The sequence below is a fragment of the Onychostruthus taczanowskii genome, unplaced genomic scaffold (genome assembly GCF_017590055.1).
Source record: "Onychostruthus taczanowskii isolate IOZ18803 unplaced genomic scaffold, ASM1759005v1 scaffold20, whole genome shotgun sequence".
NCBI classification, from domain to species: domain Eukaryota; kingdom Metazoa; phylum Chordata; class Aves; order Passeriformes; family Passeridae; genus Onychostruthus; species Onychostruthus taczanowskii.
The window spans coordinates 12,602,167-12,625,546 of NW_024499240.1; the positions used below are offsets into that span (position 1 = coordinate 12,602,167).

The 23,380-nt window shown below is 39.9% G+C and overlaps 1 protein-coding gene across 2 annotated transcripts in view; it reads left to right on the forward strand.

Annotated features, from left to right (window-relative positions):
* HECW2 (HECT, C2 and WW domain containing E3 ubiquitin protein ligase 2) overlaps positions 1-23,380 on the forward strand; it is a 147,053-nt gene that overhangs the window by 40,474 nt on the left and 83,199 nt on the right. For both annotated transcript variants that reach the window (XM_041403229.1, XM_041403228.1), the window contains exon 2: positions 1,380-1,720. In XM_041403229.1, coding sequence (XP_041259163.1) covers positions 1,429-1,720 — 292 coding nt within the window. In that variant the 5' untranslated portion in view covers positions 1,380-1,428. The remainder of the gene's footprint in view (positions 1-1,379; positions 1,721-23,380) is intronic.

Here is a 23,380-nt window from a genome sequence, read left to right on the forward strand (position 1 = left end):
CACTGACCCTTATGTCAGGGGCGGAGTGTGCAGGAACATGGCAGAGAGGAGGCAGTCAACCCTGCTGACGTCCAGTACCAGATATAAAATGTGTATGCAGCCAAAATATTCCTCATGTCAGGAAAGACTGTGTCATGTACTTTGTGAAGTAGAGACAACGTGGGTGTCTCTATGTCACTTCTGTATATGTTGATTTATTTAACTGAATTTTTGTTTCCTTCCTTTTCTGCATTATTTGATGCTGAATCATATACAGTGTATGATATACTGCACACAACTGGATAAGCTGAACTTTATTTTTCCCCTTTGTTAGTTCTTAGTGTTTCAAAACATCTTCCATTTAAGATAAGCTGAAAAACAGCGGAAAATTTTTTTGTATGCTTGAAGAGTTCATGCATTGAAATATTACTGAAAAGAAAATTGAAGATGAGTTATGATTTATCACAAGTTGTGAGTAATGTGAGGGCTTCTTTTCAAATGACAGTAATTTAGATGTAGTAATGTAGACAGTAATAGATAACAAAACACAAGTTCTGATTCTGAATGTATTGTGTGATGATATTGGCATGGCCCTTTCAGGGAAGACACTTCAGTGAAGTGTCTGCTCAGGGCTGGAGGAAAACAGTCAATGACAGCTCCTTTGCTGAAGAAATTGCCTTGAATTTCTAAGGCCTCTGTTTTGTATTGGATGGAGAAGAACAACAAAAATTTGACTGCACAGATGAGTGGACTAATTGGATATATATCTGTATTCTAAAGTACCTCAGTCAATGGTTTGACATGTTTTTGTATGGTAAGAGTACCTCAGAAGCTATGCTTTGTACCTTATAAGGTGAAATCCTTACAAGATGATTTTATAGGAACATAAATCTGGAATACGATATTTCTGCTGAAATATGTCCAACCTTACATCCAATCTTAGACACTTAACTCATGCTGATCAAACAGTGCATAGAGAGTATTGTTGAAACTACCATAAACATCACCTACTGCTGGGATTTTTGTGGTACAAGGCGAGTTCATGATGTCTTTGCTCTTAAGGCTACTTCACTCTTAAGTCCACACTTACATTAGCTTTGTTTCTGAGGCTGTTCTTGCTTCATAGATTGTCCTGGATGATTTGCTTTCTGCTGTTTTCTGGCTTATAAATGTTATTTCATGGTGTATGGCTAACTCCGAATTTTGTTGTAAGTGAATCGTGGGTTTTTTTAATGTACAGACACTCAGTTCTTTGCAGTGGTAGAGCAATGAAGAAAAAAATTGTACTCGGTCTGTTTCAGGCTTTTGTGGGAACATTTTTGCACTGATACTTGTCCATTTAATAACTGAGTCACCTCCTGTCTCACTTAAAACTGTCTCTTTTTCCTTCGTTGTGATAGATCTCTGAACAACAACTTTTTTACGTGAGTTGACAGAAGAGGAGAAGAGATGGCCAGCTCAGCCCGAGAGCACCTGCTCTTCGTGCGCCGTCGCAACCCGCAGCTCCGGTACACCCTGAGCCCCGAGAACCTGCAGAGCTTGGCCTCTCAGGGCACCATGCCTGAGAACATGAACTTGCAGCGTGCCAACAGTGACACTGATTTAGTGACCTCGGATAGCAGGTCTAGTTTGACAGCCAGCATGTACGAATACACCTTGGGACAGTCTCAGAACCTCATCATTTTCTGGGATATTAAGGAAGAAGTAGATCCGACTGACTGGATAGGACTTTATCACATAGGTAAGTCAGAATTGTGTTGTAATATTTCTGCCTGTTTCTTGCTATTTTGCCACTTCATATTTTCTTTTCTGATATGTGTTCTGGCATGCTACAGAACTAATCTACAGATGAAGTTGAGGTACAACTGCAGAGAGTTGCCTTGGGTTCCTCTTTGCTGTTCTTTGTGCAGTGAGCTATGTAAAAGCATGATTCTAATTAATGTAGATCTGGTTCCACAATGATGTGCTAGAAGATGAAATGTGTTATTCCTAAACAATAAATATGCATAGTTTCCTGTTTCCAGCTTGGCTGGTGGCTGGCTTACAGACTGGAAAATTTCATACTCATCATGTACCTTGATGTGCTTATAGTCCAATGCTTATACCTTATCTTAGACAAGTAACCTCTTATTGTTTGTTAAAAGCAAACAAATTATCATTTGTATAAGTCTTTGATTTTGTAGAACTGAAATATCATCAGTTCTGAAGGAGTGAAAATTTCTGTTTACGAGGAATTCTTGTAGAAGGAAATCCTCTCCAGAGATTCTTCTGTGTGGTTTTCTTTGTGCTGTTCAGGCTGTTTCATAGGAGGAGCTGGAAAGAGCTCTAGGCTGCCATGCAAAGGCCTGTGGGTTGTGTGTGCATTAGCAAATAACGTGATTCCAAAGGGGTGGATCAGTAGGTCAGTTGGTGCTGAGAGCACCAGTAACCTATCTGGGCTGAGATTTTCATCTGTGTTGTGTTTAGTCAAGGATGCAAATGTCCCTGCTGCAGGTGTGGTTTTGAACTGTTCACAGGACAGCCTTTGTGTCCCAGCTAGGAAGGGAGCACAGCCAGTACCTGGGGCAGCACATGGGGTTAGTCGCCTTCTCAGGAATCTCTTCACGTGCACTAAATTCAACCAGTGCTCACCAAGTGGGACTGGTGGGTTCATTTGTTCCAAAATTGTGCTGCTTCTCTGGATCTAATGACTTGTGTAGAGAGAATGGTCAATTCAAACTGCCAGAAGCAGCTATAGCAGAAACTGATGGAGACAGTTCTGACCACTGAAGTTACATCTGACTGGGACTAAATGTAGTGCAATGAAACTGGCCTCAGTAGGATTTTTGAGAAATACTTGCTGTGTCACCTTTTCCCAAGATGTTCCATCTCTGCATCACTTAATGTTAAATTCTATGTAGATGCTATTTCTAGTTCTCTTTTTTTTAAGTCTGATTTTTTTCTGACATTACCGTAGTTCCACAAAGTCGGCATTATTAACTTGTGCTGTTCCAGTGCATACTTGGCAATAAAAGCTCTATTGCTGCATAAGCTGCAGTCTCTCCTTGAAAAACTGTGGATGTGCACTAACTTTCAAGCCACCTAAATGAAGTGTCTCCATAATAAACAGTAATGGATCTTCCCAACAGCATTAGCAGCTGAAGTGTGATCTGTGCTGTAAAATGCACAGACTGCTAAATGAGCTGAAACATTCTAATTTAAATACATCGAGAGCTTCATCTGCATAAAGGTATAACAGTCTTTCTTGTTGTTTTTTTTATGGTTCACAGTGCTTCAAGATTGATGTTGAATAAGCTAAAATGCAGCATCTCTGTAAAATTCTTGTTGGTTCTACCTCTAGTCTGAAAGTGATTTTTATATTATTTTCATGATTAAAAATATTTATGCATTCAGTCTGTTGAGTCCCTAAAATACAAAAAAATATTAAGTTAGTACAGAGTAAGAAACCTGTAAGGAACACCCAAATTTATGCCTTCTTGGGCCTAAACCCCCCATTATACAACCAGGTAATACCAGAGTATGTGAATGCTGTCTTGTTAAATGGTGGAAGGTCCAGAAGCTTTTGTCTCCATTGCCACTTGAAATCCGTGAATGGTGGTGTGAATTTTGATGGTGGTTTCATCATTCTGAATGATGAAATTGTACATTTTTTAACAACAGAGGTAAGGACATACTCAGTCTGATAGGCATGCCTGTCTGTCTTTGATGTAAATTTTTTTATCAACTCTTTCAAGTGTTAACAAAACCTTTTAATTTGCATAACTTTTATAGCCACAGTTATGGTAAGTTAAATTCTACAGGTATAATCCAGGATTTTCCATCCTTTATGATAATAGTTAAGAAGTACCTCCAGTTTCCACTTACTCCTTTGTAAGTTGAGCACACTTCTTATTTTCTCAGGAGAGGCATGCTAGTTGGTGAAGATTTTTGAGAATAAAAGCTCTATTCTCAAACATGTTATTAAAATTCATTGTATTTGCTTGAGGTTCTTCATCCTAGTCTTTGTTTAAAATGAAAATTATTTCATTTAAGTCTCCCCTCGGGCACAGGCTCCTGAAGGCACTGGGAATTGTGTGTGGTCACTAACACAAGGCAGCACTGGGGCTCTGCCAGCTTGCTGCTGTACCTCCAGTATTCCCCCATGTCTTCTAGTAAAGCACCATTTTTCAAGGAGCTAGGAGCAGAAAAAGGCAAATATTGTGCTCTTATTTTAAAACACAAAAGCACAGTCCTATGGCTTCTTTTTTTTTAGTGTTGCTTGTACAATTAACTGTCGTGCAATCTGAATCAGTGTTTTGAGAGGAAAAAGTGGTTGTTGATTCTGTGAAGAGAAGGTGAATATTCTAAAATGAGCATCATTATGAGTCAGGCATTTACACAAAGAGGTTTGGCAAGGGTCTGAAGCAATCCAGGTACATTTTCAGCTGAAAATAAGTTTTGCAGAGTTACAGCCATTATAAAAGGAATTGAAAATGGAACGCTGGAAGATGTCTTGCCTCTTCATTCATTAATTTTCTCAAGTAGCATGTTCTCATTAGTTTTCTGTAATGAGAAGGCAGTTCTGTGCTTCTGTGTGTGGCTTTATTGCTCAGTTAGAACTGCAGGGGCTCATGAGGAATCCCACAAAAGTTCTTAATAAAAGTTTCTTTATAAAAGTCTGAGCAGAACCCACTGCACACATTCACCCAGCATGGACTGGTGCAGTTGGTAACAAGACTGTCAGCGATCAGAGTCACTGCCTCTGCTGTTAGTGCTTTGCAGGTGATTGATTGGCTTTCACTAGGGAATAGTAGATGGAGCTTTTCCCAGTACAGTACAACTTCAGTGAAGTGTTTAGCCTGCTAAGTAGTTATGAAAATAAATGTTACCTTTTTAAAATGAGAAAAGCCCAAGGGGAAAAACATAGAATCATCTTATTCTGAAGGACTGATTTAAATTTTTTTTAAGTGCATATGAATATTTTTTGGGAACTTCTGGTTATTTTATTTTTTAAAAAAAGGAAGGAAGTCATAAATGAACAAATGCTTTGTAGAAAAGACTGTATTTTATGAGACATTAATTCATGGGATACTCCTGCACAGAAACTTTCAGTCTTTCATTTTTTAAATGCAAGGAATTGAACCTAACTGAAAAATTCTACATAGCTAAATTCATGCTCAGATTTTCTAGGATTTTGTACTTTAAAGAATGTTGTTAGATATGTATATGAGTTCGTTCACTTGTAGCATACTTTTATCTTCCTCGCTTTCATCAATATGCATGTGAAAACATGGCCAGTTTTCTTGCTGAGGAGCAGCTTTGTGCGCATGTTCTTTTTCTTTCCCAGTGTATTCTTAAGGATTACCAGAAGAAAAGTGTGTGTGAGGGACGTGGTGTATTCTGTGAAGGCAAACATCCTTTTTCCTGGCTTTTTCTGGATTTGTACTGGCTGAACTTTTAAAAGTGTCAGTAGCACTTCTGGAACAGTCTTGTCCATCAAGTTTTGTTAAAGCAGCTTTCTGTCTGCAGAGGAGATGTGTGGGAGTGCAGATAGCACAGCTGTGAAAGCACAGAGGGTCCCACCGAGGCTGCGTGCAAGGCAGAAATGCTGTTTGCTCTCTTTGGGTGAATCGGGCAGTCTTGCATGAAACGTGAAATTGTCAAATCTGAAATGCAGGTTTATCATTTTGGATTCAGCTTTAAGCTCTGCCTAGAATGGACCTGTCGTTTTTTCTTCAGGACTGGTAATGAGGATTGTCACTTGAGAGTGACAAGCATGATGAAATTTGAAGAGGGAGCTTTTTAGTACAGATACTGAGCCTGTGCTTACTTTGAGAAGTAGAGGTAAATTTTCAGTCTTTCTGTACTTACAGGGAAGGAAGAAATCCTCTTCTCAAAAATTCTCGGTTTCTAAGTAGGATTTAGACTGAAAATCACTATCTTTTGAAGTTGTAGCAGACTTCAGAATTTAACACACATCCTCTTAAATCCATAAGGTTTTCTTGCTCAGTAGCAACCCAGCTTTTGCTTTGTGTATGCCTGTTTTAAAAATTATTGTTGTTACAAGCAACATTTAATACATTGGAGGTTGTTTTTTATTTCCTTGATTCATGAGGAATCTGTATCTTGCTATGGCAGGAGTGCTCAAGCTCTGGAATCCTGTAGTGAGTAAAGTTGTGCCAAATACTGGCCCCAGTTGGAATCAAAGAAGATAAATGGATATTCAGTTTGAAGGAACTATGAGGTCCCAGTTTTCTTGCTACTGTGTTATTGTAGCAACAGGCTTCCAGGACTTCCTTGGAAAGTGAGGGCTGCTCAAAAAGATGAGCAGGTGGACTCTCCACTACTCCTGGAATGCTGAGGGAAGTTGCATCTTGATAAGTTTTACGGGTTGTCATGAAGTCTCATATTAAAAGAAAACAGGAAGTACAAAATAAGGAATAAAAAGTCAGCAGAGAGAAGCAAACCCTATTTCTGGTTAAAGTATATTATCTCCCATGGCCAAATTGCACATGTTGGCCTATTTTTGTCCTAATTTACAGAGTCCTATTTATGCTGCCTGCCCTCATTCTAGAGATCCTTAGCACATTCAGAATGCTGGCTGTCAAAGGTCATTGTATTTGTTTCCATTAGCTGCCTTAGAGAAACTGCTTGGCTTTTTGTTATACCTGCATCATGAGTCCAAAACAGAATTATAAAACCAAACAAAAATAAAAAGAAACAAACCCGCCCACCCCCGATGTGAATTTATCTAGGGCAATTTAGATAGGCTCTGGGTTAATACTAAGCTTCCTAGGGTAATGGAGTTTGGAGCCTCTCCTTTTCAGGTCAGACAGGATTAAAAAGAAAAAAGCTTTTGCATAAACTGCCTTTAGTATGCTTAAAATAGAGGCTCACATTAGACAGAGAGATTATAAAGTGTTAAAATACTTTATTCCTAGAAGATTTATTTGGTTGGCATTATAGAAAACATACAAAGTAATACCTTTATTATCTTCCAGAAAATTCTGATTTTGCACTTGATTTTTTTTCTGCTTCCTGTTCTGTTCTTTCCTTTTCTGTACTTTAAAATGTGAGCAGTACTGTTCATGTCTGTTGACTAGTTGCTAGGCATAAAACTATTAATTTGTGGTTACTCCTCATTCTGGCTGCTGCTAAGGTCTGTAAGCTGCTGGCTTGCGTTTCTGTGTGGAAGAGTCTTTCCCAGCTGGCTCCATGAGAGTCTCTGGCTTTGACTTCCAGGACACTGGCACTGTGCTCTTTGTCATCAGCCATAATGCCAGAAAAAGCTGCCTTGATAGTTTAATTTGCTGGTGCCTTAGTAATATTTAGGGAAAGGCCACCTCTTGAGTGGGATAATGAAAAGTAGGGGCAGTCTAATGTAACAACTGTGTCCTAAAATGTGATGAGGCTTCAGTGGTCTAAAAATAATAAACCAAAGGTCTTCAGAAGCTTTCCCTCCAGGTACTACATTCCAATTTTATTCTTTCAGTTCTTCCTAGGTCCTGACCCACATACAAAGCTCTTTTTTCACCAACATGGAATTTTTCCTCTTCAGTTGTGAGCTGGTGAACTTTGTTCAAAAATCAGTGTATGGCCAGCAAAATGCCATTTCTTTACTGCAGAAAATTAGAAGATGCGGATGGAAAGTGTTTTCTCTATGTATTTTTCATTGCATTAAGTAGATGCCTGAAAATATACTAGTTACATTAAAATATATGGGTTTTAATTGTTTTAAGAAGAAAATAATTAATTCCCTGCTAAAACCCCTAAAATCTAGGAACTTGTAGGATGATACATAGATTCAAACTGTGACAGAAAAGGTGTTGCCAGAACATCCAAACTTTTCAGTTAATTGTGGGTTTTTTCAGTTTTTCAGATCGCCCTGACCTGAAAACTAGACAAACGTAGCTGCAGGGAGGACATTTGCAGCTGTGTTGTCAGTATCTTTCCACTGCAAGAGGTTTTGGCATGACAACATTTATAATCCTTTGGATAGAAAGTGGTGCTCTCATAACCCTGCCTTTTTGAAGTGACTGTTCTAGCAGATGGGAAGATGGCAAATACAAACACTGGATAATGAAAAACAGTGTAGACCTCTGGATTTGTAATATTCCCTTTTACCATAAAACTGTCTCGTGTCAGCTTGTATTTTAATTTGGTTGAAGGAGGTTGGATTTAATTTTTTAAAAGACATTTCCAGTGCTGTTTTCTATCGTGAAATCAATGTGCCATACAGTATTTTCAAAGTAATTTGGAAAAACAGTTATTCCAAGTCAGTGATAACTGGATTGAAAAAGGTATTGCATAAATTCATCTGTTGATTTTTTTCATGTGAGAAACAGAGTATGGATTAGGTTTGCATTATGCATAGTGTTAGAATTCCTCCTGTACATTTTTAATGAAGTTCTTGCCTCCTGTGTCTGCACTGATTTATCAATGACTGTAAGAATCTGAATTGAGATGTGTTATAAGCTGAGTATTAAATAGGATATGTTAAGGATGTGACTGGTGTAGGTAAAGCCAGTGGGACATGAAAAGGTGAGACACAAACATACTAGACTCTGAAGCTAACGCTTTTTGGCAGATTAATTTAATATAATTTTTAATATAGTCTGATACTGGATACGCAGATTCTTAAATTATAACTGGAGGAGGTTAACGAAGGTGCCAATACGGATTTAGATAGGCCTCCTTTCCTAGCAAAGCTCATCAATTTATGCTCTTTGAAGGACAGAAAAGACACAGAGAATGCCCAGGTCTGAAACTTCTCTGGTGTGAAAAAATTTTCAGGTGGGCCAGAGTGGTACCCAGCCCTTGTAGGATTTGCCATTTGTCATGAGGGAGGGTCTGGTTTGGGGTGAAGATGCTGGAGCTGTGCAGTTCCACTGACCGTGCTGTGCCGGCACTCACCCTGTGGCCACTGCAGGACCTGGGCACGGCTGCACTGGCAGCGTTTCCTCTCTCCGTGCCCAGCAGCAGCCAGGACTCCATTGCCCTCACTGTAATGGGCAGCTGATTTTCAGGCAAGCAAACCCTGTGCTTCTGAGCTTTGTTTCAAGAGATCTGCCTCCTTTGTGTGGCAGTCATTCAGAGTTTGTGTCAAACTGATCAGTCTTCCGTTGTGTTTCAAGTCATTGATCACTAATGTGTCAGTAGTCCTAGAAAGTTCATAAAAATCAGTGGGTTTATTGCCCTTGTCATTCCTACCCTAATGCTGGGAAGAAATGAATCCTTTATCTTCCAATGTGTGGTAATGCAAAAAATGAACCTACAATTTTCATGTAAGTAAGGTAGTCGTTCTGTGTGTACTGTAGTAAGGCAAAGAAGAAAAAGACAGGTATCTATTCAGATATGGTGTGAGCTCTCACACTCCATTAAATGCATCTTTCCTTGAGAATTTAAACTTCATCTGATGGTCAAAAATGTACTTCATGTGACTTAAGTCACACTTGAGGATAATTTTCGAGAGGGAAGACTGAAAGCTTGGATCTAATAAGTGTCATCTGTGAAGAGGATTAAGAACTGAATGCATTCCATGCCTTGCAAAATCAGGACCTTAATCAATGTTTTATCTTTGCCATAAAATGTGGAAGCACTTTATTGTATGTGAAGCTAGTTAAGCCTAAATGGGTTTGACTTCATAAAATTAAATATGTGTAGAAAAATGTTATAGTGCAGTAATAGGCACATTTGGTTGTCACTGAGATAAATATCCAGTAATGACCTCATTAAAAAAGAAAAAAAAATTCTATGCTCACTGTAGTTTAATTTGTATCTAGAGTTTCATGCATGACATAGTTCAGCAGATGGAAGCCTGCAGGGTGGGGGAAAATTCAATTTGACAAATTTTTCAACATAGATGCCTCTTTTAATTTTAGTAGAATTCCAGAAAGACACTTGCTTCCCAGATACTGAATAAGGATGCAACAATCTACTAAAGTCAACAGTGAGTAAGATTTTTAGGAGTTATTGATGAGGTGGTACTTAATGTGCAGGCAACAACACTTCTTCTGATGTATTCTTAAACTTGTAAATTTGAGCAATAGTGTGAGAAGTGCATTGTCCAGCTCTCTTTGAAAACCCCAAACCAAACATACCCCTGCTGTGTGTTCAGAAGTGAAATCCCAGCTGACATCAGTGCCACTGCCCCAAGGGATGCGAAGAGCTCTGAGTAGATCAGATCAGGAAAGGTCTGGAGTTTGGAAAGCAGTCCTAATTACAGCATGTTGAACTGAGTGCACTCCTCCTCTCCTGCTCAAGCAGTTAAATACAAATCTGTGTGTTTCAGATTCAGGTAGGTGACTGTGCTTGGTGCTGCTGGTTGCTGGCTCAGCAGTGCCAAGCTGGCAGAGCATTTACTCTCCCAAGAATGCAAACAGCTCTGGGCCGCTTCAGCATCTCGGAGGGGCTGAGGGGGACAGCAGCAGGGGTTACCTGCAGGAGTGTGGGACCAGGAATGGGAGGGACATTCTAGGCAGTAATTTGCCACTGGACCTGCTCATCCACAGTGTGCAGCAGTGACCCCAGCAGAGAGGCTGTGATGGGATGTGATTTGTAGGCTGATCTGAAAGGAGTGTGAGTCTAATTGCACTGTTTGCAATTAGTTACTTGTGTCTGAGTTTGTGTGATTGCTGGTAGTAGCTGAGTTGGTGAGCCTTTTCTTCTAGTTGCATTCAATTCTAGGTTCTGTTCATTGCCTGAAGAGTCCCAGGGAATTAATGCTTTTTACAAATGCTCTCCTGGAAATAGTGTAGAAATAATGGAAATCTTATATGTAGGCGCTTTCAAGATAATTACACAAGTTAATTAAACTTCCTTGCCTTCATTAGTCTACAGTTTTGTGTTATTTTTGATGATGCATGCGAGAGAGCGCTTTTTATTTCAGAGATTTTTATATTACAAAGTTAAATAAGCAAAATCATTATCTCCTTTCTTGACTTCTGATGATGCTTTTTGGCACTGGTTAAAATGATACTGCTTCTGAAGAACTGCAGAATGACCTTTGTGTTTCTTCTGGCTTGGGTCTCACACAGTTTAATTTGCAGAGCTATTTAGTACTTATCATAAGCAGTGTTTGGCTTCATTTCTCTCATTTTCATGACATCAGCTTAAATATTTGAGATGAGAAATAACTATATTGGCATCCTTTTTGTTGAGGAGTTAAATGTACTACTTCTTAACTGTGAAGTAGTCATCCATCTCACTACAAAACTACTAAAGCCTAAATGTGAGAAAAATGATCTGGCAATGTATAGGGGGGAAAAAAATCATTCCTGTTACTCTGGATGTGACAGGATGGTGCTTAAGACAAGTTAGCAGTTTTTCTGGTTATTACTTGAAAACTCTCTTTATGCCATCAGTGCATTACTCAGAAGTTAATTTACCTGGGAAATTTTAAATTGTTTTCAGCTGAAGTAGATTGCCAAAATTGTAAGTGATCTTCCAACCTCCTTTCCCCCCTTCTTTTCCATCTATATACTGCATGTCACGTGATGAAGAATAGGTTATAAGATGCTATTTTTTAGATAATGTCCTTTTCCTTAGGACTGCTCTGCAGTTAAATGTAGTAAATCAAGACTTTGTAATAAAATGAAATTTCAAGTTTCATTTAGATTTCCAAAGGAAAACTGTCTTCTGTTTAGCTAGAGCATGAACTCCACAGTTACTTTGAGATGGCTTATTTGATGCTCAAGAACATTTACTAGTGCCTTGAGATGTTGATCCATTGCTGGAAACCGCTGAAGGTAATGAGTCTGTGATGAGGTGATTCACTGTTGTGTTACTCATCTCACTGAAGGGCTCTCTTGGATGCATGGTTTGACCATGGACTCTGTGCCTCCAGCAGTAAGCACCAGGGACTGAAAGCTCTCATGAGGCACACAGGCAGCAGTTTTTAATTTAATTGTAGGGGAGATCCACTAAACTGTTGCAGGGTAGGGGTTTTTTTGGTCTTTGCAGGGAGAAAACAAACTTAGGAGAACCACTTCCGGATTAGCCATAGTATGTTGGTTTTAAAGTGGGTGTAAGGAGAGTTACGAGGATGGGAAACAAACATTGCGTTTCACAGAAAATATTTCAGGTTCTTTTAGAACTCCTTCCTGCTCATTTCTTTAGAAATCTAAGACTGGCTTATCTTATTGTGTGTGTATATTGGATGAATTTCTTCCAGGATGTGTTGGCTCATTTCCTTGAGTACTTCTAAATTTTGTGAATTTTTTTCAGTCACAACAGATAGCTCAAAAAGCTTTAAGGAAATGAGTCAACCTCCTGAAATAAATTGCTTACTGAATAGAGGATACTGTGTTCAACATCACAGACGCCCTTGATAGGTCTGTGGATACAAATTAACAGATAGTCTCTGAAAATCTGTTATATCCAGGTTCCAAAAGGATTCAGGAGACAAATACCCACAGCAAGCACATGAGCTTTCCTGTTATGAATGTGGGGCATGCTTCTAGACTGACAGGTATTAGTATGAGAGGTGCAGATGGGGAGGTGACAGGCTCTCTAATGCAAAATTAAGGATGTTGTTGTACTTAAGTGTAAATAAATAGGAGTAATGTAAAGGTGCTGAGTTGAGGACTACAAAGCTTTCGTAAAACAACACTGAAATCTGAAGGCTGCATAGGCGAAATGCTTTGGTCTTTATTTTATTACTCACAAGCAATTTGCATTCTGGTTCCAGGAGCCCTGGCTGTGAGTGTCCTGAGTGTCCTGCAGGTGCCTAAAGCCGGTGAGGTTTTTCTGTGAGCAAAGGCCCAATGCCTGGCCACCTTCCCTTTGGGTTGCAGGAGTCCCAGCAGGGAGTTTCCTTGCTTGGGCTTTGCTGAGTCACTGCGCTGGCAACTGACTGCAGTCTTATATAGTTAGATTAAAAATAAGTAAGAGGACACCATTTTAGTAACATATCTGTTTTATACAGTAGGTAGGCACAGGATTCAGGATTTTCTTTGCTTCCCAAGGATTACTCAGCGACTCAAGGACAGAAATGAGAAAGCCAGCACCAAACACCATGATCTGGGATTTTCTGTCTGATGAGCCTAACTAAAAGAAAAACCAGATGGCCCTTAATATTTAAAAAGTTCGATGTCTGAATCTGGATCTGAACTTTGAACTCTGAGGCAGCAAGTAATAAGCCAGCTTGCCCTGCTTTGGTGCATTATACAGAAAGTCCCTGATGCAGGCTGTAAATATCACATCTCTAAACAGAGGTGACGTGCATCTCCAGACAGATGACGTGCACTGCCAGGCACTCGAGGGAAATCGGAATATATGCACACCACAGTAGAGAGAAGAAAACCTGGAACATCTGTAGAGGAGTTGACTCGGTTGATGTGCAAAGTGTCTCAAAACAGTGAGAGTTGCATAAAAGCAGATGCAAAATACAAATCCAGCTGCAGTGGAAGGAGACCAAATAAGGTGTAGGGCTCTGTCTCTGTTTTTGTGGTTGTTGTCAGTGATTGTTGCCTGTAATTTGTGGTCGTGAACAATTAACTTGCTACATTTCTCTTGTTGGAGCGTAAGTGTTGGCCATGGTAGTTTGGTACTGTGATCTGTAAGCTTTTTGATACAACCTTTAGGAGTGAAGTAGCAGTGTGTGCAGGCAAAAGGACAGAATAGTCATGGTGTATTAAAAAACAAACAAAAGCATTGTATCAATAGAAGCATCCCTGTTGAAGAATCTGAAGAAATTATTGATTGATTTGGCAGGAATACAAGAAAGAAAAACAATGCTTGATGCGAGATTGACTTGCAGCTCCAGCTTGAGCAAAGGAGATGGTATATGCCAAACATGATAGAGAAAATCAGCAAAAATAGATGGCTAAAACCATCAGGATAAACTCCTAGCTCATTGTGACAAAATAGGTTTGGTGGTCTCAGCAAAGAACCAATAAAAAACTTGTGCATGTCTGTCGAACAAGCCCCAGGCTGCAGTCCAAGGGAACCTGAATCAGGTCAGGGACAGTGCAAGAATGCAGGCACTGAGACAGCAGTGAACACATTCTATTTCCTCCATCTGTATACCTTGCAAAAATAGCATCTTTGGAAGTGTATGTGCAAATTTGGAATGTGCTATGCTCCTGATCTATTTCTGGATTATCCTGTGTCTGCTTAAAGATTAATTCAGTGCATAAGCACGCTATACTGTTTGGTGGACAGGACTGAGAAAAACATGATGTGCTCCTGTAGAGTGAACTGGGTCAGACTTGAGTCATATGCTCATCCAAAGAGCCTGTTCACCTGGTGACTACAGTGTTTCCCTAATTGTGCTGTTAAATTCTGCAATGTCAGGGTGCTAGTGCCAGATCCCCAAATGGGACAGTCTGTGTTTGCAAGTAATCAGTGACACATAATACAAAATAAAACAAAAATGTAAGAAACTGTAAGCTGTAGAAACCACAGTGTGGCTGAAAATTATGCCCTGGGACTTGGTTCACAAATATTAGCAAGATTTGCAGCTCACTGTACAAACCTGTGGCTAGTTAGGTGGGATATAACCCATCTGAATAGATTTTTTTTGTTTGCCGTTCTTACATACTTCTAAACCCATAGATACCTTTTTTGTTGTTTTTGTATATTGCTTGCCCACTTCTTGGATTTACATTACCACATTGAATAGTTCTGGCTGTGCTCACTGGAACAAAATATGTGTTTGGAAACACTTAGAGTATTTTACTTCAGGTGCAACATTAGTAGGAAATGCTTAGAAAAGATGTTTGCTTTGTATAGGTTTGTTGGGCTTCATAATGAACTCAGCTTCTTGGACCATTTATTCTTTTTGTTGGTCGCTTTTACGTTTGGGTTAAATTACTGAGACATTGAAGCATGACAGAGGGATATTGTCAAAATATAAACATTTTTTCTGTATTCCAAACCAGGAAGCTCCCTGACTTTCTAATAAATTCCCTAAGAAACCTATTACTGCCAAATGACAATAGACTAGTTTGCATTCCCGCTTAAACAGCTCATAATATTGAAGATAAACTTAAAAACAACAGCTGCTAAGGGAATATTAAATCCCACAAGATCCTTAAGAGATGTGTGCTGTAGAGACACAGAATAGAATGTTTTTTGACACGTTTCAGAAACCAGAAGAATTTCTAAAAGGCAAGTGAGTAATTGCTTGAAACTGGCAAAGAAATTTTTTTCCCTAAAAAAAAGTATTTTTGGGAATAGACTTGAGCACTGAAAAGGAAATGCTGGCTGATATTGTTACTGTCAAAAGGTTGGAACAGGCTAAGAAGCATTTTGATCAATGTCAGAAACTGTAAGTAGTAATCAAGTGCAATTGAAAGTGAAGCTGAGGAATCAAAAGGCTGTCCTTTGTCTCCTTTCAGTGATGAGTCAATTCTCTCCACCCAGTGTTGAAGGAAGCCACATTGCTGAAAATTTGGCGATATCTGTACCATCATAATAGGTTTGGGATTCAAACCATCAACCATTTCAGAATGCAAAACTGAAACTAACCTCCTGGATTCCTGGATGTCAGCTGCTGTGTGTAGGAAAACTCTTTTTTCTTTGTATCTGATCTGTTCTGTGGGTGTACTGCTTCTTGTTTTAGCCCTCATTCCTAGCAATAAATAGCACTTTCACACACTCGCATACCAAAAAAAGAAATAAGTCTAAGTAAACACCAAGTAAAACAAGGGCTGAAACTGCTAAAGTTATTGAGGGTTAAATGAACTCCACAGGACTCTTGGGGAGTGTGTTTGGCACGTACTTTGTTCTTTCCTGGTTCATTCCAGGAATGGAAAGAGAGCTGTGGGAAAAGCTGAAGGTGGGACTGAGTATCAGAAGCAAAATGAGAACATCCAGCTAGCTGGCCATAAAAGCAGCTGGTGGATCACTGTGTGCAAAGGCTGCGTCAGCTTTTTGGGTGATGCTGTCTCTGTAATTCAAAATGGTTTGTGCTCAGATTAGCCCTTGCTAATGATCAATTAATTTTTTTTAAAAATATGTCGTACAGAAAACTTTCAGTAATGTGATAGAAACTTTCACTGGCAAAAGCTACTTGTTAGAACTGCTGGCGGGTGTACATATGTGGGCAGTTAAAACACTTAATTCAGATTTGTGGTTACAGTCATTCTCCTTCATGGCCATGAGCAGAGCCAGCCGTCTGGCAAGCGAGTGCCTCCTTCTCAGCACACATCTGAGAGCTTCCCACAAATGAGATTTCAGCTCATTAGGATACTTTATGCCCTTGCAGAGATTTGAGAAGAAATACATACCTTTAATCTCCTGTACTTTCATCTGAGTTGCATGTTTTTGTTCTCTTCTAGAAAAGAAATATGTTTACTGAACTTAGCCTTTTGTTTGCATGTATACATTAAAGATTTTTTTTCTGCTGTTTATTCAGAGTTATTATAAATTCCTAATGAATTATTTGGGCCTGCAGCCCTTTCATTGAAAGTTATGACATGATTAGAGGGTTAGAAGTGTGAGCCCTTGCTGAATGACACTGCTCTTCAGCTGATGGCTTCCTTTATTTTGATAGGTAAAGATGATGAAGTTACTTTTGGGTTGTAGCTGCTTATGGTTGGTTGGTATTTGTCTGTAGCACCTGGAAGGTCTTGATGATCAAGATATTGGACATAGAGACATGACTGAGCTCATCCTTTGAGCTGTATCAATATTTTCTAGCATTTGTAAAATGTAAATATTTCTGCCAGCAACAGGTCTGTTAGAATATGAATGGGAAAAGAGTATGTCAGGTGGATAATGCACCAGTGAATTCAGGTCAGTTTTTGTAGAAGATAATAGCAGAAATTGAGGGATTTGTATCACTTGAGTAAGCTAGAATGAGGTTTTCAAATTATTGATGTGATGAGTAACTAGTTCTGGCTTTTCACCAATTTTGAGGATCATCTGTCAGGTGAGGTTTTTGAATTGATAAATGTATTAACCTAAAGGCCGTGTAACCTAAATTATAGATGCTTACAATTTATCATCACCTCACTTTTAGGACCAGAGGATGAAAAGGGTAAATAAGCATGATACTCGTCAAAAAGTGGTTGCAAAATTTATGTGAGTTTATAAAGTATTCACGTGTCATTATTAAGTTGTAGGGCAGGGGAAACAGGATGGCTGCTAATAATTCGACATGGAATGGCTCCTGTTAATTAGGACAAGAAGTTTTGTAGGTTATTAGGTAAGTAGTAACAGGTTTGATACTTCCCTTAGCTACTTCTTAGGGAACCCATCTTACCACTGGCTGGGTTTCAGATAATAGTTTACCATTGCTACTCTAAACTCTGTATAAAACAGGTTACTTTCTTTTGCTGTATGAAAAGCTGGAGGAGAAAAGGAAAAGGGAGCAGAAGGATGAGGAGAAAAGGAAAGCAGGAAACTAGCCAATGTTCTGTGCAAACCTACAGATCAATAACAACAAATATGCTTGTAATGAATTTTACTCTGTTTCATGGGTAGCCGACGTGAGGCATATTGCAAAAAGCTGCCTGGAAATAAAGGTGAGTACTCAAGCTGAATGTTTCAGTAATAGACAGTTGCCAAGTACATGTTTCCTATCTGATTTTAAAAATTCATTAATATAAACAGAACAAATGACACTTGGCAATAGTTTCAAAATACAGATTTAAAATAACATGCATATGTTTTTGAAATCTCTTCTAGCCTGTTGTGCTTTTCCTACATGTGCATCGCAGTGATATGTATGGTGTTTTAAAGGGCAGATGTACATTGCATAATAATTCAAAATGGTGTTTAGTTTTTAGATTTGCAAACAACAACAAAAAAGTAAAAATAGAACACAGTCATCAACTCTATTTTTAAAATCCTCTCAGTTATGGCAGTTGCGTTTGCTGACAGTTCCACAAGAAAAGCCTCATTGTGAGGTATAAGTAATTTACAGAAGATCTACATGTGAAATGAAGTGCACTTAAGGTTAGTTTATGAGCTAGTAATGGCTGTCAAATGAGCCCATATTTTACCAAAATTAAACCCAGAAGAGATCATTACATCATTCAGTACAGTCTGCTGTGTATTAAGGCCAGTCAGTGTTGTCCAAATTTCTCCTCTCTTGAATATTCCCACTCTGACAAGATGAAAATGTGACTATTGCCAGAGAGCAGCAGCAGACTGAATGGGAATAATGTTCTGATTGGAGAGCAGGAATTGCTCCAAGTACGCTTTGAGGCTGAGAAGGAGGGAAAGGGATGACCATAAACATATGACCTTTCCTGAAGTGGTTTCCACTGTTTCCACTTGAGAAGTGTTTGACCAGAAAAAAAGGCACACCAAGCAAAACTGCCGGTTTGTCTGGGACCTTTCTGCACTGGGTGTCTGCATACAGGACCAGACGTTTGCTGGTTAATAAATAAGCCAGCATGAAGGCCACAGAATAAATGGCCCCTCACTTTTCTGCTGCCTGTGGGATTACATGTGATGTGTATGAAGACAGCCACAGCACAGAAAGCCTCTCTGTAAGTGCAGCTGTGCTAGTGGCAAAATTGTGCTTTTATTGGTAATGTTTATTTACCAGCAGAATTTCCTGGGGGCAGGATAGGCTGTGTAGACAAGAGCATGGCTTTGCTGATATCACATCTTCCACAGCAGGAATACTGTGTTACATGTTTGGGTTTTTCTGGCAAAGATCTGTGATGGGAATGTGGTCACAGATAAAAGTGCATGCCCTTTATCTTTGGAAGCTGCAATCCCCTTTTGCGTGCAGCTAAAGCAAGCTCAGCAGCTCGTGTGCTGCCAGCAAACAAGTGCTTATCTGACACCATATAAGGCTGTGGCTGAGGAGGAAAATGATGAAAAACATTCCACAATAAACTTAGACTGGCAGATTTAATATGACACAGAAAAGGTTAGATACAGTGTTTTGTTTTTTTTCTTTTTTAGTTTAGCTCTGACAGCATTTAACCCCACAATAACTTTTTTTGGTGTTAATTAGGAAAAAAATGGCTTGTTTTCCTAGGTATTCTAAACAGTCTTGGCTTGTTTTCCTAGGTATTCTAAACAGTCTTGTCCCGGAATAACAGGATTTTAGGATATTGGTGCACTCAGGGTTTGTTGTTGTGGAGATTGGTTTTGGGTTTTTTTGCCCTTGGACTTGCTACTGTTAAAAGCAAGAAAAACACCTTTAGGATACAGGATTGTGGGAGTGTCAGGATGTGTTTAGAGACAGGATATAACAGTGAGGAGCATATTGAGAAGGAATTATGGTTGTGAAGATGAGTTTGAGTTTTAACAAGATGTGAGATGCAGTGAAGTGCTTAAAAAAAAAAAAAAAAGGAAGTGATGCTACAGGAGAGACAGGCTTCTCTTTTCCCTAGTTGTATTGCTTGTATCTTTGCTGTCCTCATATCCTCTCATCTTTATAATGAAATAGCCTGCTTAGTTATTGTAGTGCTTTAGAATATTGGTATAGTCCAATGGTGGCCAGTGGTGGCCTAAATCTGAATTTCCAAGCTGTTCCCTGCCTGGTGGTCACTGTTTTTGGCAGTCTCCATCTTCTGCACACATCACTTCCCCATACCCATCAGCAGCTGAGATGATTGTGAGTTGACAGGAGAGGTGGTACAGCTTTTGCCTCAGCTGTGTGCTGCTTCTTTCAGGAAGAGGTTGAAACACCCCATGTGCCAGATTTCCCCCCACATACAGCTAGCTGGACCTCAAGAATTAAATGGTAGGTGATTTATTAGCATTTTGCAAAGATGTTGGGAATCTTATGCAGTATCATTCAGCCTCTAATAGGCTTTGTGTCTAAGGGTGTGCAGTACCATCTGTCAGAGTTTTTTCAATGTCATTCTTCAGCTTAATTTTTGCTCTAACATTTATGCCTTTCTTGTTGTAGCTAGTCTTTAGTAGTGCAGTGCAGGAACAGCCAAGCATTGTGTCCCTGTGCTGTGCAGGCTGTGGTTTCCAGGTGGGCCGGGTCAGCTGGCAGGTGGCTCATGATGCTCAGGGCACTTGTGCCGTGGGGCTGGCACATGTGTGAAACCTGGACTGGAGGTGGGAATGCAGTGCACATCATTTATGAAGGAGGATTAGTAAGATTTTCAGGAAAGATGTTAAGCTTGAGGTCATTTCCTTCCTCTTGTTATGCTTTTGAATTTCTGCCAGTGAGATGGGTGAAAGGGCTTATTTTTATCTTTGAATGCTTTGAATTTCATTGATGCCTTTACTTTGAATACAGAGAAGTGGAATTCCACTTTATTCCTGCCATTGTACTGTCATATGCCTGAAAAAATGACTTGTATTTTTTTTCCAATATCTTTGTGTCTTGCATTCTAGTTAACTAATCCTTTGAGCTGCTGCTGTGCCCTGAAATATCACATTGTGTGAGGACACATAGAGATGCTCTGATCCCCGTGCTGAAGTGTTAGTGTACATAAAGAAGGAATCAAAATATAGTGGTATAATTCTTGGAAAAGAAGGAAATAGCCAGTGTCAGAATATGAGCTGTGTATGAAAATGAGAGCAAGGATTTTCCCACTTTATTAAGTTTCAATGGCAAAAAGGTTTCATAGTTCAGTGTTTGAATGGGGTGTGTGGTATGGTGTCTGTGCTCTGCTTGTGCAGCTGAAGTAGGAGTGAAGTGTTAGAGAAGTTGATGTTATTCCTGGCCATCCTGTCAGTCACAACTAGAAAAATTAATAATGGCTCTTGCTGCATAAAGCAATAGAGTGCAAGAAGTCAGCAACATATTCATCTACAAAGTGAGTCACGGGGGGCACACAAGGGAATGCAAGTGGAGTCTTTCTGCTTCTTGCCCACAGCTCAGGGGCAATCAGTGGAGGTACATGAACCTTAAATTTGGTTGTGCAATAGGAAAAACTGCTGCTGTGCTGTGAGGAGCAAACACCTCTTTTTTTTCTGACCATGGGTCATGATTATAGATGATGATGATTCTTCACTGCTAATATAGCAGGACTGTGGCACCAGAAGGCTGAAATCTGTGTCCAGGCTGGAATTCAGAGTGTTGTCCAGCACCCTCTGGCAGTGCATGATTACCTTCAGGAAGAGCTGCAACAGCACCTTCTCTCCTGTGTGAGGCTGTAAGAGCATCTCTTGTACATTTTCTGCCTCTTTTCTGCTCTTGCTTTTCTCAGTTGGGCACTTGTGTCTTGTATTTCTGTTACTTTCCAAGTTTTTTTCAAAGTGTCCCGAAGAGTAAAGAGAACTCTGATAGCTGGTTCTTGTAGCTGCTTAGGGAGCTTTAAAGACTGTCCAAGAATTTTGTTCTCAGCTTTTTTGGGGTTGCTCTGCTGGGAGAGGGAGGAATGTTTCCAGCCATTTAGTACTCAGCAGTGTGTTAGATTTCTCTTACAGTGTTCCAGTTCTGATGTTCTTTCACCTTCTGTCCTTTGAAGATACAATTCCTAGAGGTGCTCATGCAAGCACAAAGCAATACGTTAGCTTTCACCCCGTCATTAGCAAAGAATCCATCTTAATTTCTTTGACTGGAAGTGTTTTTGAGAAATCTTCAATTGAGTAAAACAGATACTCCTGTAAGAGGTGGAAGGGGGTTTTTTACTGGATTTTTTTTTTTCTTTTTAAAATCTGAGTATTAGTAGGAAAACCAAGATTTGCTTTGAGAGTCTGGACCTACAGCTCCACAAGTGTGCGATTTCATTAAATGTGTGCTGTGAAAAATTTGATCTTAGGCTACAGACCAGATTGCAGGTTCCTTTAGGAATCCACTTTGTTCTTGAGGTGCTGGGACTGCTTTGGCACGGTTTGGGTCCTTGCCACAGGCTGAAGGAGCTTTAGGTCAGCTGCAGGTGTTCCACCAGGAGGCCATTGAGGAGCTGGAGCATCTGGAGGAATAGAGGCTTGTCCAAGCTCCTGCCCTGAGGTGGCATTTACCACCCTGAAAGAGGAGAGGTATTAATGGAAGCTCTCTGCCACCTGCTTGTTGTCCTGCCCAGGAGTGCCCTGTGCAGAGTTATTCTGGGTTTAAAGCAGCTCCATGCCAGCTAGATGTCATGGAGCAGTCCCCTCTTCCCTGAAATAACTGGATTTGTGGGGAAGTCATGCGGGAGGGCGAAATACTGTGTAAACAAAAGCCTGCACTTCCAGCGAGCTCCCGCTGTGCTCGTTGCTGTGGCTGCCTTGCCGTCATTTCTAGGATTTCAGGATCCTCCTGTTTACATCAGCCTGCCCGTGCTGCGGGGCCGTGGCCATGCTGAGGAATCCTCCCATGGACAAGGCAAGGAAGGAAGTGGAGGGAGGATGGGGCTTCAGCATCCTGTACCCTTCGGAGGGGAGTGGCTGCAAAGAGCAGAGCCTGAAGGACGTAATACCTTATGTGTTTTAGCACGGGCTGCTTGAACCCAGAGGAACCTTGAATAAAGGAGAAAAGGCAGATGACGGCGTGTAACTGCTCGGAACTGCCGCGGAGTTGGAGGACATCCTTCTAAAAGCCTTTCCTTCAAATGACAGGAGGAAGGGAGAGGACAGACATGCCTCCTGGAGCTGAGATTATGCAGCAGTGCTAACACAGAGCTAAAGCCTCCAAACTTGAGCTGCACAGGCTGGGTCCAGAAGGCAACTTCTGTAGAAAGCACTGGTTGTGATTGGGAATGAGGATGCTGTTTTCAATATCCGTCCTCTAGAACATTACTGGCTTTTATTCTTCGGTTTGTTAATTGAGCTCTGATGGAGGAATGCAGTTTAGGATCCACAGGCATCCTTTGGAATGGCCAGGTAAGGCTAGAAGGTACAATTAAGTGTTGATCTTTAATTTCAGCAGTAGTGCTGTCTTTAATGAGAAATATTTTTGTTCTACCAGGTAACCTGTGTTCACAGGCTGAGATGGCAAATTCTGAAAATCAGAGAAACAAGGTCTGACTTAGAGGGTTAATATTTGTTTATATGGTACTAACTGATACCTAGTGTATTTTAAATTGATTGACATAATGTGATTTGTTATAGTAATTGCTTGCAGTAGAAACCCTTGAACCTGTTAATTTACTTATTGACTTTCTGGAAAAGGAGTGAGGCCTCAGGTGATAAAATTTATCTTCTTCTTCAGATGTGTCCTAATACAGTTTCCAAGTGCTTTTAAGCATATTCTGGGTATAAGGAAGAAATATATTTAATTCATTATATCAGTAAACACGATGCTACTTCTTTATTGATCACCCATGGATTTTTATTTCTAGTATTTCTAGAATTAAAATTATTAGAGGTTACCAAAATGAAAATATTGCACAAAAGTTAGCGTTGCAGACTTTCCCAGTCATTTGCCCAAAATCCACTGTACGTATTTTTTGGAATGTTCTAGTTAGTCTTACATTTTGGTGAGTCTGTTTTACTGCTTGGAAGTCTGTGCTCACACTGAAAAGAGTGCAATTGCTGGCATTGAGATTGAGGTATTTGGAAGTAATGCAGTAAAATGCGTGTCAATTAGTTTTTTGGTTCACATTGGAAATGCCATCCTAGAGATCTC